Source organism: Plectropomus leopardus, chromosome 4 (genome assembly GCF_026936395.1).
Source record: "Plectropomus leopardus strain MGB_pleo_1.0 chromosome 4, ASM2693639v1, whole genome shotgun sequence".
Classification (NCBI taxonomy): Eukaryota; Metazoa; Chordata; class Actinopteri; order Perciformes; family Serranidae; genus Plectropomus; species Plectropomus leopardus.
This window is the reverse complement of record NC_142179.1, coordinates 12,788,280-12,806,735: the sequence shown is the minus strand read 5'-3', so window position 1 is coordinate 12,806,735 and position 18,456 is coordinate 12,788,280. Positions and strand designations below refer to the sequence as shown.

At 40.1% G+C, this 18,456-nt stretch overlaps 1 protein-coding gene across 4 annotated transcripts in view; it reads right to left on the bottom strand.

Annotated features, from left to right (window-relative positions):
* The window catches only part of rasgrf2b (Ras protein-specific guanine nucleotide-releasing factor 2b), a 55,988-nt gene extending 38,816 nt beyond the window's left edge, over positions 1-17,172 (bottom strand). For 3 of the 4 annotated variants that reach the window (XM_042488161.2, XM_042488162.2, XM_042488165.2), the window contains exon 1: positions 16,458-17,172. In XM_042488161.2, coding sequence (XP_042344095.1) covers positions 16,458-16,733 — 276 coding nt within the window. In that variant the 5' untranslated portion in view covers positions 16,734-17,172. The remainder of the gene's footprint in view (positions 1-16,457) is intronic. The other variant, XM_042488163.2, reaches the window with a different exon arrangement.
* Between the last annotated feature and the right edge of the window lie 1,284 nt (positions 17,173-18,456).

Below are 18,456 nucleotides of genomic sequence, written 5' to 3'. Positions count from 1 at the left end.
GGGTTAGCAGAAGAGCTGCTATTCTTAGTCAGGGAAGACAGAGAAGACTAAGCTTCACATGGACTTTCTCTCTCCTCCTCCACTTCTCATCATCCAACCACCTCTTTCCTCCTCTCTCTCTCTTTGCACTTCACCTATCATCCCACTCCGCCTCCTCTGCCCCGCTGAACCAGCGTCCTCACTTCTCTTGTTGTCGAAACCCACTCCTCCTCCTCTTCCTCCTCCATTCCCACATCCCCTCTCTTTGTGTCTCTCTCAGTAAGGATTCAGTGAACCAAACTGAGTCCAGAGGAGAGACGTTTATCCTGAAGGAGGATGGACGGGCCCCTGCAGTGGGAATGGACTGAGGACAGAGTCACCAAGGTTATTGGAACACACATTCAGAGACCCTCCTCCACCTCTCCCTCCAACCCCCCATCCCTGCTTTTTATGTATCTGTCATTCCGATTCACTGGCTGGCTGGATTTTATTACATCAACAATAATCGGTGCTCTAACAGCCTTTGACAGGGAGAAAGAGAGACAGGGAAGGGTCGAGAGAGGGAGCGGTTACATAATATTTCTTAACCAAGTACATATTTCTGAATTGTGTCACCGCCTAACAAGATAACATTTCCATGGCAACCCAATATCTGACGCTTACGCTGTGTTTTTGCACTTCCATTTTCTGCTCTTCAGCGCAGCCTCTTTTCATTTAGTGCTTTTATTGATCCATCCAGCAATTTTAGATGTGAGAAGGAAGCAGCGTCAAGTAGAAAATAAAACAATTTTGCTAATGCAGAGCACAGTATATCAGGGTTTATAATCTAACCTTTCAAAGCCTTATCAGAGTGAAGACAAAAATATTTCACACTATGTTGATACTGACTCGTATGGTTGCTTTGGTCACAAAGATCTCTCATGTTGTTATTACATGTGTGTAGGAGAACTACAAAGCAGAGATACTGATTTTCTAGGCAGCTGCCTAGTTTGCCACCCACAAGGGGAGTGTGTGTGTGTGTGTGTGTGTGTGTGTGTGTGTGTGTGTGTGTGCGCGCATGCGTGTTTTGGGGAGGGGGGGGGGCATTTTGCAGTGAACTGACCGACTGCAAATTTGCAGTGACGGACCCAGCACACTGGTTGCATTAGGCAAGCGTCCCCTACTAACTTAAAGCACAAGAGTAAGAGCAAATGAAAATGCGAAAGCCCAGAAGCAAAGAAGAAAACGAAATATGCAAATTAGCAAACAAAACATTCTCTTTTTTGTTATTTATCATCATTATTGTTTGTCTAAGTTGTGTATTTGTTTTGTGGGGGGAATCGGTGGAAACAGGGAAGATAACACTGCCAATAGAACTCCAAAACAAATGGCCCTATCTAGAACCAGTCTCTGATTTGATCCCTCTGGGCCACTGTAGAACCACATAGTGAACTTAATGGAGGAGGACCTGCTCCATATGTAGGTATTATAAACTAATGCAAAACATAGCTATGTATATTATATTCCATTTCTGTGAATAGATGTCTCTAAATCCTACACCGCTGACCTTTAAGTGAAAGCAGCATTACCACTCTGCTGCAATAAAAGTCCTATAGAAATACTCCGTATCTGTTAAATGAACTTAATAACAAGAACACTAAACAAGAACGAAGAACACAAAATACTAGAAATTTGAAGTGGAGAGATAAATGTAAGCAAAGTGCAAGTACCAAAAATTGTACTTCAAGATTTCGTGTGGATAGTACTATAGAGCAATCTTTTTTTTTTTTTTTTTTTTTTACAAATGTGTCCCTGTTTTGTTTTGTTTGTGTCATTCATGCAAACAAGGAAGCAAAAGAGCACAGCAGTGTGCTCACAAAGGCAGTGAAGAAGAAGACAGCAAGCTAGCAGACATGGATTTAAACAATGCACAATTTAAAATATTCAAAAGAGGTGGAATGCATTTCCTTCCTCATAAAACATTTGCAAAGTGTCTGTTCCCCAAGGATGCACAATGTGTTTTGGTGAGAAAAAGTGAATGTAAACTTTGATTCTTTTACAGAAAACTCCACAGAAAACCTCTATGTACAGTGCTGTAGTAAATGTAGTAACAATCCATCAGTGTTTATACTTCATATGGTATATATTGATATAATTTGTTTTCATATAAGCTCACATTCTAGTTTAAATAATACAACTGTAATGCACCAAATTCTTCGTTACGTGCAAAGTCCAGTTTCTCATACATACTTGTCAGTTTTTATGTCTGCTACATATTTTTATCCTGTTTTTATTTACTGTTTTTAACCCTGCCTTATACTCCTATGTGCTGCAGCAGTGACCCAGTTGCCCCCAGGCAATCATTAAAGTTTAATGGTATCACATCCTTTACAGCAGATTTTTGCATCACGCTGGACCTCATGGCATTGAAAACATTAACAATGCAGTGCAATGAATTACAGTGCACTGTGCCCTCATTAGTCGAAAAGGAACATGTTAAAGCAGTAAGAGGTCCGACTCTCTCTGAGCTGTGAACACGCAGCTTCCAAACTCTACAGTACCATTCAGGACGACCGGCTCGCTCTCCCTTCAGATCAGCTCAAATGTAGCCTCCATCCCTCAGGGTCTTCACTGTACTGTAAGAGATTTCATTTAAACAAATAAAGACAGAGTGGAAAAGCAAAAGAAACAAAGAGACAGAGACTCTTTTCCACTCTTGCACTCTTTATGCTACTGACGTCCAATTTACTACTCATCTTTTTCACCTAATCTGAGGAACAGCTATTGTGGAAAATGACACTGTGAAACTGACGGTGTGACACAAAAGAGTGCATTTTGCCACCAATGTGCAAGACACAGGCAAAATGAAGGCAACTTTTATTATTCAGAAGGAATTTGGGGTCAGTCATTTAAATCTGTGAAAACAGAGGTGAGGAGTGAGACTGCATTTCACTGGCCAACAAAGACTACGGAAATTAAAACCTACCACACACCCTGAGGTTCATGGTGGCACTGTGATGAAATACGTCTTTCTGTATTAAAGATTAAAGAGTCAAAGATGAAACTGGACTTGTTGGTAATTGATTCATTAGGCAAACTACGGCTGGGGGATCCAGAAATACTCGCATGTTATAAATATTTAAATGCAGAGATGACAGAATGTTGTTGGGATCCAGCGATGATTAGGGGACTGGAATAGCAACTAATGATGCAACACTGCTGTCTGCTTTGGTATCTGCACTGATAGGAGGCCAAATTGTGTTGTACAGTACCACAGATGGACCTTGTGTTTTTTTTCTCAGCTCTCACACTCAGCCTTTCAGAGTGACTGGCATTTTACTGCTTTGATGTTGTTCACTTCAATGGGCAGAAGGAGGCATGAATGCTGAAAGTGTTAAAGGTTTAATCCCCACTAGGACTAAATATCTATACACTGAAAGTACTGAAAGGCTGGCTGAACAATAATAATAAAGAAACAGCACATTCACATAGAGCACTTATAGTATAGTTTAAGTACAGGCTAGAACAGAACAGAGAAACTGGAGCTGTTTCTGCCATGATGGATCATTTTTAAAAGACAATACCAGAATGCTTTAATTTCTTTCTCGTTAACTACAAATCATCTGTTCTTTTGAGTATACATACACTTATGGATCTTCAAATGTAATTTTCATGCTGTTCCAGATAGCAATTTGTTTCCATTTATATCAACAAAACATGAAAACCTCTAAGTAGTCCCTTAAAAGCTAAAGTTGGCAACTTTTATAAAAATGAACGTTCATTATATTCATACAACACTGAATGAGACAGATAATCTGTGGAAAAAGGCATACTCCTGTGCCTACTCTTATGCCTTGTAGTACTTCTAATGGCCTTACTGTATGTGAACGAAAACATTCATTAGAGCCCAGGAGTCTTGAAAGCCCTGTATACACTGTGCAATTTTGCAAAGTCCAAGACAATAGATGACCAACATGAAAGAAACGTGTGATGCATATTTTTGGTCATGGCTCTAAAATGGTAGTCCTACATTGCATAGTGAGAGAGGTTCAAGGATGGCCGTTGTCAAGGTCTTGCGATTAAAGACAGCCTGAGTTAAAATTCTGACAGTGTCAGAAATTCTGGATGACCATCACACTGAGTGACTGCTGTTACTAACCAACCAACAGAAATGCAGCATGAAATGATGCACTGATGGTTGCCACAGTGCTAAATGCTAGTAGATGCTAATAAATTTCTACTTCCTACATTTTGCTCTTACCACTACAGCGATGTAAATGGATGATGCATGCTGACAATGTTTTGTTTTTGTCATAGCCTGCAATTCCGTCAGTAATGTTATCGCACAATCTGCATACATCAAACTTGATGTCTTACCCGAGTTTATTACATCCATGTTGCACAGGGTAGCTTACACTAAACTCTGAAGATTGCTAAAATCTCACCGTCTGTAGGAGGCTTTAAGCAGCTGTCAATCACTGCTTTGAACTTTGGTCAAACTGTCAAACTAGGCACTGCTGATCAAATATGAATCACGAATCTGTTACTGCATTGCCTGTTTCTTGCTTCAAATGTTTTCAGAAACATATTTTAGTGTACTAAAGAAACAGCTTAGCAGCCAGCAAAACTCTGCAGATGTCACGTTTTGCGTCTTCAGCTGAGTTTTGCTGGGGAAGAATTCCTAAAATACTGCAGCTTGCAAATGGTTGACTGATTTCAATGTGACCTGCAAATATTTTGTGGTACAAATGCATAACCACTGGCATGGTTATTTAATATTAACATGAAAATAAGGCTGTTCACTAATTCTGAGAAATGTGTCATACAAATAACGCTATGCAAAAGTTGTGTTGGTGGAACTAGCTCTCAGGTAGGTCAGAGAAATGGATCATCGTGCCTAACCTCCTTATACAGTACTGTATGGTGCATGTTTGTGGTTGTGTGTTTCATGAGAATATCAGTGCCAAACCACTCAGGTTGGCCTCACTTCGTTTGAACTTGGTTTGCAGAAAAGCAAATATTTAGAAGAGACACTGCCGCCACTGAGCAAAAAATAGTGCAAATAGGTATGCAACAGTACAAAGACAAACTGTTATTTGCATGAAGGCACAGCAAACTAAAAGTTATTACAGAGCATCAACGAATATGTGGACTACTAAAGGTTATTAAATTTAATCCAGTGCTGCAGGAAAAACCAATTACAGTGTTTGCAGTTAACATCTAATAAGTTTCAAAGTAGAAAGTTTTTTTTTTGTCTCATCCTATCCTCCAGATCCATATGCACAGATAACAAAGTAGAAAGGAAAAGAAAAATCATTAACAAGCAGTTTTAACACAACGGACTCCACTGGAGGCTGATGTCTAATGCGTCTCCACCTTTGCACTGCTGTGGTGAAACAGAGACTGCTCAGTGATCCTGCATCCCACAGGGTGATAATTACCATTACAGAGAAATACAAGAGAGGAGACCAGATTAATGCGTGTGTATGTGAGACTATAGAGGGAACTGATATAATCCATAAACTGGATTTCCTCTGTGAATGTGTGGGAGTGTAGGCACCATGTTGTGTTTTTTTTTCTTTAAAGAAGAAAAGACAGCAGAACATAGGATACTACAAAAGAACTGCAAGTAGAGATCGTGAGCGATGATTAAAGCAGAGCTAATCTTAAACCACCTGTTGTTGGCATTCTCATGGCAGAACAAAATGGCCCAACCAGCAAGTGATTATTATTATTTTCACGACAAATATCAGTTATTTAGGTTTGAAAAGACCAAGCAGAGTGTGATAATATTCCTCCAAAACACATGAGAGTAATTAAAGGTACATAATAATCAAACACTGTGGGCATTTTTCAAAATAACTCCAATATTGCAAATAGAATCTTTTTGGTTTTTATGACAGACTGAGATTAATATCATGTCTAGAATTGGATGTAGAACATGTTCTTGGCCATTGTAAGGGTTAAATCGGTTACTAAAACAATGAAAGTCATTTATGAGAAGAAGCTTTAGAGAGATAAATAGGAGGGATGTGGGTTCACTTGTTCCACCCACCAGTCTTCTGGATCACACTCACAATCTGCCTCTCATCTCTTTATTTTCCTCTCATTTCTCAGCTTCTGCCGTGCTCCCACAGGGGCAATAATGTACTTTTTGTGCCGAATGCTTCATAAAATGCTCCAAGGACAAAAGCAAAGAGACAAACTGCTATTGTCATGAAAACCTTCTGCATTCAATACTACAAATTTGAACTTATTTACTGCACAGAGGGCTGCAGTAACTGCACACCCATGCATCTTTTTTAATAAGTGGCCAGGTGTCATCCATCATATGTGCTATAATAAATAGTTTCATGGAAAAAATGCTTATTCGCGTTCTTGCTGAGATTCAGATGAGATCGATGCACAAATATCGTGTGAAATATAAGGCTATAACCAGCAGCTAATTAACTTAGCTTAGCATAAAGAAGGGAAAGAGGGTGAAACAGCTAGTGAGGCTCTGTCCAAAGGTGACAAAATGTGCCTAGCAGCATCTTTAAAGCTTACATGTTAACAAGTTATATGTTTGTTCAATCCATACAAAAGCCAAAATGTAATTTTTGGTTTTAAAAGGCCCTCCTGGACTCAAAGCAACCTCAAAGTGATGACAAACCTCCAGAAGAGTTTTTTGATTGGCACCTTAAGCCGCGCCAAATCAAATCATGCCTTACTGATTTGAATTTCCACAACTAGTTGTGCTGAGTAGCATTCCAGTCGATCAAAAAAGCACCCCAGCCACCTCCAAGCGGTTTGTGGTAATGTAGGTTGGGTTTTGTCATCATTATTCACTTCAGCCTCAACATTCAGGGTTGATTCAGCGGCATGTTTGCATAGTCTCTGCTGCTACCATAGCATGATACTTCATCTGTTTCAACTTTTTGGTGCTACATAGGTTAAACGCAGCACTGAGGGACTGTCTTTAGAGTCTGAAGCTGCTCTCTTTCCATCTGGTCAGTTCAACCAGATAGCAAGTGCTAACACAGCAGTGGCTAACACCAAGCCAATTAACAGTAGTCTCATGATAAACACAAAACACTGAGAGAAGCACTGACCGAAGCTATGCACTACACATACCTCTATAATATAATACGATTTTACTCCTTTTTAAATAGAAAAATATATATAAATATGGATTATATATTTAAGGCTTAGACACGCCAAAAATATATTAAAGAACTTGTAGCGACAAAGCTGACTGATGTGTTGCCCAACATCGCCCCACATCAGTGTCTTGGCCAAAAAGTCGCATATGAACACATTTAAAATACTACAACTGACAGCCAACAACCATGTATGCTCTCTGTGCCTGTGTGAGAAAACATAACTCGTCATTACAGCAGACAGCAGTTGCCTGTACTCATCATTCAAAAAGAGGAAGCGGAAGACTGTCTTGATGCTAGTTAGCCAGTTAGCACATTAACAACACAATCCAATGTTGAAAGAACAAACCATATTTATTATGCGCCAGTGAACAACAACACAAAACATCAGGAAATATTTCTGCTCAAGAGCTCAATGGCTAAAGAAAAACAGTCTGAACTCATATAACAAGTTTGTTTTGATCTAACTGTCTCTTGACTTTAGCTGTTTCTGTTTCTCTCCTCAAGTCAGTGATTTCATTCATCGACACGGACACAGAAACTGCCATTTCTGCCGCCAATCCAACATGGTAAATGGAATGGACCTGCACTTGTATAGCACTTTTCTGGTCATTTTGACCACTCAAAGTGCTTTCACACTACGAGTGACATTCACCCATTCTCACACACATTTATATGCTGGCTACTGTACACTACACTACAACCGCTACTCAGTTTTTATACATTGACATGTACTCACACACTCATGAAACAGCCATCACGAGAATTTTGGGGTTCAGTATCTTGCCCAAGAATACTTTGACAAGTTGGCTTGAGGAGCCAGAGATCGAACCCCCAACCTTCAGATTAAAGGACAACCCACTCTCAGCAACAGCCATCCCATGCTGAATTGGTAGGAAAAAATGTCAACAAGGGTCAACAGTGTGGGACACAGTGCAGTGACGTGGGTGACAGATGCTCACCAACAGCCCAACATTGACCAACATTAGTGTGTCAAGTCCTTTAAAGTCAAGTTCACATGTAGTTTGCATGCACTGTACACTGAATGAGTACTGATGCTCAAAGTACTTGTGTACTAGCTCACTTATGGCTATACCTAGTTTTGACACAGTTCATTTTCTCACTTGAGTTTTAAAATTTCCCCTCTTTGTATATTTCTATAAGACCCATATTGTAATTCTAGATATCCAAACAGCTTTACTTCACTTTCGAAGACAAGAACAGATTTTTAATCCCCTAGACTTGTCATTGCGAAAAGATACAAAACATTAATCCGACAACAGCAGCAGCAGTAGTTCTTTATGTAACCGCTGAATTCCACTAATGATGTACCAGCTAATGTGACAATCACTGAATCAACATCCCACATCCCGCTGTTTCTTCATTGCCCTCCATGCTGTTCACTTCCTCCAAAAAAGTTCTTTTTAACAAAGTATGGGGCCGTCTCTCTCACACTCACAAACAAACACCCACAAAATGTTCACACATGCACAACTCGCATACATACACACACTATACAGTATATGAGTATACTAATAACTATTGCGGCTGCCTCAGAGCACTCTGATCAGGGATTACCTGTCTGTTTATCTGGAGATTAAACAGATAGCTCCCTTCCTCAACTGTGTATTTTCACTGCTGTCCTCCAACTCTACATAAATCAAAAACAGACACACATAATATACAGCTATCATCAACCTTTCTCTCCCATCTAACACATTTGTTGTTGCTTTACAGTTGTTTTGTCCCTCCAGCGCCAGGAGGAATTGTTTGGAAACATCCTGACGCCTTAATGCAATAGATGCTGGATTGGAGAGTCTGCTCTACGACTCCCACAGGAGTGGGAGGTGTCTTAACACACCGTAAATCTGCTTTACTATATTCTTGAGAATTGCCAGTGCGCCTAACCTTATCCTGTAAAATACACTGCTCATAAACTGCACAGCAGACAACAAACACACATGAAACTACTTGAAAATCCTTTTATCTGACACAAAACTTTGTTTTATACACTCCTTGCGGGATGATTTTTGCTTTTCTCAATGCCAACACTCCACATCAGCACCTGTAGCTGGTGACAGGAGGAGCTTGTATAATAGATGGGGGCAACTTCAGCAATGACAATAACACCACTGAATAGTACAGAGGCTCGATGTCCCAAGAGCTTTTATCACCAGGGGCTTCCCTAAGAACAGCTCAGCGCCCGTTCAGGAGATGTACTGAAATATAAACTTATACCTGCTGGATGTTTGTGTTATGTATTATTCTCACCTCTCCACTGTCTAACCTGAGGCAATGTGGTGACTGACCAGTTTTATAAACAACTTTAGCCCTGCCACATTCAGCTTTCATGACAGGCTGATCAATACGGTGCAACATATTTGTTTTATATTGCCATTTTGGAGCCAAACAGAAAATTTGGAGCTGAGCAGAAAGTGGATAAAAAGTGCTGCTGAAAACGACACTAAAGAGAGCAGTGGGAGTGAAACAAATCAGTCAAGCTATGAGCTGTCAAACAAAAACAAACAAACAATGTGCTAAAAGACACTAAAAAGCTCTGCAGAGTCTGATGGTAATTCTCTGCGGGTTAATCACTGAAAGCAAGCACTTTCACATCACGCATAGTCCTCTGATCTATTGTTAATGTAACATCATTAGCTGTGATTACATAGACAATATTTCTTCAATTTGATTGAAATCGTTCTGATTAGAGATTCCAACTAAACTTTTTAAATGGATGCTAAAAACAGTGATCCAATAAGATCTGCATTTACATGCCACAGAGAATGCAATCAGAATAAAACTCTTGACTTGTGCAAAGTGGTTCCACCTGCAGTGTAACATATAATCTGCCAGAAATATAATGGAGGAAGAAAGTTTTTTTTTTCAGTCTAACTGAGAAAATGCCAGTCATTCAATAGACTACATACGGTACAGAAGAAGAAGTGGTTCTGCCACTTGAAGAAGAAGAAGCAGAAGCAGAAACAGAAGAAGAAGCAGAAGAAGCAGCAGAAGAAGAAGCAGATGAAGCAGCAGAAGAAGAAGAAGCAGAAGAAGAAGAAAAAGCAGAAGAAGAAGAAGTGGTTCTGCCTGATTGTAACTGTAATTGTAATTTTCTGTAGCTACAAATTATACATGCCCCTTAAACACCCCACACGCCAACTACTGGTAGACGCTACAATTTACAGTGTTCACTAAACGTCTCGTATGCAAGGCGCTATATCAAAGGCAACTGGACATGCTTGAGTTTCTTGAAGACATTTCGCCTGCTGTTGTGGCATGCTGTGTGCAGCACATGTACCCATTCACCTAATGAGTAGGACAGTCAAGAATATATTAATTCCACCTAGAGAGAAGTTTATTGACTAAGCTTATATGGTAAATAGCAGTGGTGCAAATTTTAGGTATCTAGAGTATTTTCTTTTCATGTTATTTCTACTTTTACTCCACTGCATTTCAGAGGGAAATATTATACTTTATTCCTCTTCATGTCTTAGACAGCTTTAGATACTTTACAGACTGTTGCCTGGTAACCCCACAGTGATGACAAGACTCTGAGAAGTCACTGCTCCCAGCTGCCATTCAAAAACAGTTATAGCTCATAACTTAACCTTTTTTTTTAAACTTTTGACAGAGCCTAAGCTTTATGCTAAGCTGATCGTCTCCTGGCTTTAGCTCCACAGCTACACACAAACAGGAGTGTGGCATCAATCTACTAATCTAACCCCGTGAAAAAAAACATCTAAGCGTATTTCCCAAAGATGTACCATTTCACAAACATCTTGACAAAATGGAGACAATATGTTTTATGAAGAAGGGAACATATAGAAATTAGATCAAGAACAATGATGTTGTACCAGGAGTGTTTTGTTGAAAGTACAATCCACCCTCGTTGTCATCCATACTTTGATTAGTGCAGTATTTCAAACACAAGAGAGAGATTTTCAGACATATGGCAGCTGTAAATTCTTATCTGACACTAATGAGGTCCATAATGGCTCAAACTCCTGGCAGAAGACTTAAGAGGAAAATGAAAAGCAGCCTGCGGAGGAAAGCAGATCAGACTGCAGTAATATGGGAAGCATGGGTTCCTTGATACAGACGATTAGTGCGGGCAACAGCAAAAACATGAGGCTCTGAGAGGGCTGTTTAGAGCTTGACGAGCTTTCTAATAGAAACAATTACACACACACACACACACACACACACACACACACACACACACACACACATCAGGAAGTCAGCACTGGCACTTCAGCTCTTAAGTGTCACTAGAAACTGTTGAAAAGAACCCCAACGTGCATATAACTCAACAAAAACACACTTCATTAAAGTCAGTCCAGCCAGATTAAACAGGTTTGAATTAACCTCTCTCTCCCATGCTTTAACTCTCTGACGAATTTCACTGCACCACAGACAGGTGCTTTAAGCATAGATGGAGGAAAGACCACAAATTTGAGCACCTCAACAGCTAATTTGGTAATAACATAAAATAAAATATTGCAACAATGGCATTTTAAAAAACATGACACTTTAGAAAACACAATGCCACAACACATCATATTGTCTGTCATTTTGAATAAATAGGGAAAGCTGGTTTTGATTATTTTACACGTGCAATGCCTTCATACACAGCCCCAAATTTGGCAGTGAATAAAACTTTTTGCTGCAGTATACACAACTTTCTGGCTACACTCAGTTCTGGAAAGAAAAATGAAAGGTTATTAAAATGTTATTTTCTTCTGAGTAAGACTGCTGGAGGCACTGTCAGGAAAACAGACAAGTTCATGTTTCATCTTCTCTTTTTCAAAACAAATTGTAAATTGTTACAAAAAAGTAATGAAAAATAGTCAAGAGGGCAGATGGAACCATGTGACAGACTGTAAATACAACACAAACACCTGTGTCAGGTAAACACAAGAGTTGGGTTGATTTTCTGTTTTATTGCTCTAGTTCGGTGTATGAGCTTAAACCGTTTTTTTTTTTAATGCAAACTAGCAGACCTAGCATTTGTCATTATGTTTCCAGAAATTTGAAAAGTGGGCTAGATCAGGCGTCACAGCTCTAAATCAAGCTTGTATTACATTAGTAATAAGCAGTATGACAACATGATCAATTTAATGTTTGTTTATAAACTGTCTTATGGAGCCACTTGTGTCTGACAAGACACTTGTTTACACATTAGCTGCGGAGCTGAGCACGTCAACACGAAGCAGATCAGATTTCAATAAAAGGTGGGAGGGGGAAAAGTGGCGCACATTTTGTTGGTTTACTAGGGAGTTCATGTGTTTTTTGGGGTGGCAAGAAAAGGCAAGGTAGATTTAGTCTCTCAGGAAAACATAACATTTTGTATTTGAAGCTGATGAAAGGGATGTCCTAACTGGCTCCAAGTGACACAGTGCTGCCATTTTGAGACAAAGTTTTGTTGGATGCCTTGTTTCTATTTATGATTACGAGGAATTATCTATATGAAACCTCCTTATTTCACTACAATGGATAGAGGGAAATCTCCAGTGAGCTGAGAGTTGCTCGGAAATGACCATCACTAATAACAACCCACTTGCTTATGGCTATACTGTATCACTTTGTCACTGTGTCACTTTTAGATAATATAACAATAATATATACGTGTTTTCTGTTAAAAAGTAATGTTACAAATGTAGGAAGATTGCATGTAGTCTACTCAACCATCTTTTAAATGGTCATGTCTCCAGTCTGACACCATATTTACATGGTTTGTTTACATGAAATAACTGAGGTGCATATTCATTATCATTATGTTCCACTCAGAGGTGGCTGCTGTGTCAGGTGTGACACCTGGTAAAATCCATTTTAATATCGAACTGGTTTTGAAAATGTTTACACTGGATCAACCCCTGTGAACACTCACAGAAAATCATAACAACAAATTACAAAAATAGCAGGTTTTAAAAACTGCGTTTTTGTTTGTAGGAATAAGCTGATGCTGATGCTGATGCTGTCAATTTCAGCACCTCAGGGCCACCATACCGACCCTGACTGAACTTTCGTTTCATTACCAGTAGCCTACATTATTGATGTATCTTTCTCATGCACAGTATTGCTGTGTTAGTGTCAGGAGCAGTCCACTTTGTGAGACACTTTGACATGTGGGCAACCACTAACCACAGTAAGCCTGCAGTTCCACCTGCTCAACCCACCTCTGCTCTACCTTCTGAACCACAGCCATCTCTAACATGACAAGTGAGGCCTGTTTACAGTTTAATTTTTGCTCTGCACAAGGAAATCAAGGGAAAACAACAATCCAACTCCTTTCCTTACCAGAGGGGACAACTGATACATTTCCATAATATAAAGTTCCTAAACCTGTGAGGAGTATAAGCAAAGAAAAACTTTTCTTTGAAGAAACCTCTTTAATGCATTTTAAAAAAATATATATTTTAGGGCTGTAATTTCTGTTCAGTTTAAAACAGCCTCTGTAGCTACATTGATTTCACAGATGCTTTGTTTCTATATATTTGCTCGGATCCTGGCTCTGACTCAATCAGATGATGCTCCCAACTCACAGACCAACAAAGTCCTACAAAAATCGAATGATGAATGATTGGCTCATTTGTTTGAACATGACAAACTGTCATTCAATAAAGCAACACCAGGCCTTTGAATCGCTCAGCACAATTTGACATATGGGCAGCCATCTGGAAACTGCCTACACTGTACTGCATAGAACAGTCATCTCCCCTGGTTCATGGCCTCTGATGAACTGTGCTTCTCTCTGGGATCAATAACCCACCCCACGCTTGATGATGGGGGGAGTGATGATTTGAAAATTATACACAGCGAAATCTACAGCCGTTTTATACATGCACATGTTCACAGTTGTCGCTGTGGAAACCATTCAGACCAGTGTTACTGCTCTCCAAATTATTTGAAGGGTTTGTGTCTATCTGAGAGTACAACGGAGAGTGAGAGGCGCAGTGGCTGTGTTATTTGTGTGGTTGCATTGTGGCTCACTGTGGGGGTGTGATACTGCAGGTTGCTGGCAGACTCACTCCACTGCACAGAAACACAGTGAAGAGCAAGAGATAGAGAGATGGAAGGCCTTCTCTTACTGTATCCTAACAAACCCGCACACAACGAATAAAGCCCCGGATCAGGCTGAACTCTGAAATTCTCCTTCAGTGAGACTCACGTAACACACACAAACACACACACACAGCATCTTAAACCATAAAATGTCAGCATTATTTGGTGCCTCCTGTGTGTTAAAGTTAAAGTGTGTTCCAGTTAAACAGTTATATTGCAGCACATGAGGTTTCAGCTGAGGGCAGATTGAAAAGAACCCTAATTAAACAACACAGCTGTAGAGCCAGAGTGAGACAGATGGGGGGGTTGGGGGGGTTGGGGGCAGTCAGCATGACTGAGGATAAAATAAGACATTATAATTGCCAAGCTCTGTAACATCATAAGAGCCAGGTTTTTTGGCTTACATCATATTAGTGGTTGGAACCACATGTAGTTTTGCCATCAAATAACAGAGATTTATCTTCCTTTCATCATGATTAATAACAACTCCATTACAGTAATAAAGACATCTTGCTTTATGTATGACTTGATTAAACCCACAATCTGCCATCTCCTGGCTCTCCTGAAGCCTTTTCTCCATTTGCATACATCTGGAATGAATTGTCTCTACACACACTGTACATTTAAAGAGACAGACATCTCCTTTATAAGTAGGTGGGAGTCAGTGGGGACAGATTTTTTTTGGTGATGAAGTGACAATGACTGATGGCTATTTTGGCCCTCTCCACACCTTTCATATGATTAATTGTGCATCCGCTTACTGTCTCCTAAATACTTGCTCAAACTGTAAAAAAGTCAATGCTCTCCAGTGTATCGCTCCCCCTACATTTTAATGGGCATGATGCCTGTGCACACACACAGCCTCTGAGGCCAGCAGAAAACTGGGATCAGAAACAGAAATTATTCTGTTTCACTGATTACTTTAATGAAGCAGTTTTTGCATAACAGTTTTTGTTTGTTTTTTGTTTAACTGTAATGATTAATGCTTTGATTGATAGGACTGACAATATCCTTCTGATCAGTGTATGTGCTTTTCATTTTTTCTCAATGAAATACATGTGCAAATGGTAATTCAAATGTTTCCTAGCAACAAGATCCAGCTAACTGTTGGAGCAACAATACTAAGGCAACTTCCAGGAGCAGTCGCCAACAGATTTGCTCAAGAATACTTCCCTGCATATCACTGCTTTAAAGTCCTAACCTTTAACCTTCCTCAGCATTGTAGGATTCAGATGCAGGTTGACAAACACGCATAACTTAAACCCACAGAGGTATATCACAAATTGCAGTTTAGATCACAAGCTTTCTAAAGACGCCACGCTGCAATATGTGTAGCTAAATAAAAGCATTTCTATTTGATGTAATGTTGCAGCCATAAAAACATGGCATCCTGCAAATGAATATTTAATTAAATGTAAAGATGATGTAGATTTATTGAAGTGCTGGATCAAGAAAATATAAAATATGCATGTGCAAGCGTTAAGGAGGTTAAATACAAGAACCTGTTGCTGCACTGCTTTGGTTTCCTCCCATCAGAATTGAAATTATTTTTAGTGTTAACTACAAAGACATATCAACAGTGCCTGACCAATCCACATAGGTGGTGTTTAGAATCACTTCACTCCATTTATGATGAAAATGTGAAAGAGTATTGAATTCACACTCAACAGGTTACATATAAAGTATGCTTTGTAGCTGGGATTGGCAAATTTCATTATGTCAGAGAGAGTAAAAAATGAGAGAAATGCATATAAAGGAGGATACTTTTTTGTTTGTTTTGAATTCAGAAAAGCAGTGGGAAACCTAACCCTCCTACCAGCCTGCTCCCATTTGCACATGTAAGTCTTTGGGGGATGATCACCTGTTCAGGGATGATGCACTTGGAGCACTTGATGCTGCAGGGATGCTAAAACCAGAGAGCAGAGATGCAGAGCTGCTGCAGCCACTTAGATGCTGCATGAGCCACTTGCTCTTTTCACAAGGACATCAGTTTGATGAAACAATTTGAAGTTGTACTTGTCATTATTCTGGTTTTTAAAAAGTTTAACAAACAAGCGGTAATCAATATAAATTTCTGTTACAAAGCAACATATTAGCTTCTAGATATGTATCTCTTTGGGCGTGCTTGTCTTTTAATCATTTGTCATATTACAATCAGTGACTGCAGCATAATAATGTCACGAGCTTTGAGCAGATTTTGGGAAGTTGCACCATCTGATTAAAAAAAAAGATTTTGGAACTTTTAGTAACGGTAGGTTTAGTTTTGACATCCCTCTGCTCTTTTAAAACAATCACCTGTTTCTCCAGCGCTTCCTTCCCAGTAGTGGACATCTTGGGCGCCGACGCGCGCTCGCAGGTGCATCCTTCCAACAGGTAAATCCCGGCAGGTCTCGCGCTCTGCTCGTTCTCGAAGTAGAAGAGTATATTCTGGTAAAGGGCAAAGAACTTCTCGTGCCATCGGCTGTTCTCTGCAGTCTTCTTGCTCAGGTAACCGCGCTTAGTCCCCTCTTTACGCGCGACCACCGACAGAAAGAGCGCGTGCCCTTCGTTGTAGCGGACGCTCTTCTGCATTTTTGACGTTTTGGAAGAGAGAAGAAAGTTGGGACAACCGAAGCCAGGGGTTGCGTGTGAACTTTCCCACCCAGAGACGCGCGGCTCAGCGGCGCCGTAGCGCACCGAAAAGTTGCCCCGCTGACGGGAGCGCTTCTGCACAGGAACTCATAGTAAAGATGTCCGAGTCCCACGAACACTAGAATGAATCCATGCTGCTTACAAAAAAAAAAAAAAGCAAAACAAAAACGCGCTACTATAAACAAACAAGCAGGAGAAAGCGAAAGGCGTTTCGTTCACATGGAGGAGAACCCGCAAGTGGACACAGTGACAGAATCACAGACCCGATAGACTGTAATCGGCTTTGACAGTGGTTAACTCTCTCTCTCTCCCTCACACACACACACACACACGCACACTAACACTCACTCACAACATCTCTCTCTGGTGATGCGCGCTGATCTTGGAGTTGGCGGAATTTAAGGCGGAGCGTGAGGCGCGCGCGCGCGCGTGTGTTAGAGTAAAAGAGAGAGGGAAAGAGAGAGAGAAAAAGAGAGAGAAAGATGTAATGCTGATTTTCTCAGTGGCAAATGTTGTGAATCTGCATTATTAATAGCGTTGCATCAAAGAGCACACACAAATGAATACATTAATGGATGAAGAAAATGGATCAATAGTCCTACAATAGTAAACCTCATCTTGTTTCAGGCTCTCTGCCTGACAAGAAGTAATGTTGTAGTTCTCATTTTAAGAGGGCCTCCAACGATTTTTGGGCAGCGCACAACTGCATATGTAGAAAAACAAAGTTTTGTAAAGCCTTTTGTTTCACTTTGGGGAACTGTAAGATACAATGTCTGTCAACCCGCCTTAAGTGATGCTGCAAGGTTACAAGTTTGACAAAAAAAAACAAAAAATTGGAGCTGCAGAGCTGAAAAGAATTGAGGTTATCAGACCAATGTTCCTGATCTCTGCTTGAAGCTAGCAGTTCAAGGCCACATTAGCGGCTAATTGCATAACACACCCAAATCTCCAACCTAACTGTCAATGGTAGAGCTATAGTTTATGTTTAGAAATAGATATCTTCATACATATACAGAACCTGTAGGCAACGGGTCAAGATTTTGGTATCTGTTTGTAGTCTGTTTGTAGTCCGACTAGTATTGACCAGAGCCCTTTAAGAGATTATTGTTTATTCTAGCGCACTAGTATTGACCAACATTTGAAAGGCAAGTAAACAGTTTGTGTGGAGAGACACATTGGACCAAATGCAATCAAAGAACTCATCAGCTATCTTTTTTTTTTTAAATGTATCTGCATTCTTTGCATATTCATTGAGCACATTCAATCTTGTGCACCGCTTTTATCAGTTTAATGACATGTTTGTTACAATGGCATGCAACAGGCTTTGAGGTGCGTTTTCTTTTGTCTGGTGGGTGTGTAAGAGGTGTCACCCAATTAGCAGTGACACATGCACTTGCTTTGTCAATGTGAACATGTGTCCCTGGCAAATAAAGCCCCTTTGAATTGACTTTAATTAAATCCCACTGTATTACAAGGAAGTGCGCAGGGCACACAGTAGCTCATCTGGTAGAGCGGACACCCCATGTACAAAAGTTACATCCTCACTGCAGCGGCTGCGGGATTAACTCCAACCTGCCGCCCATTGCTGCTTGTCGTCCCCACTCTCTCCTCGATCATGCTTAACCAGAAAATATCATGGTTTTACGGTATTAGAGAATTATTA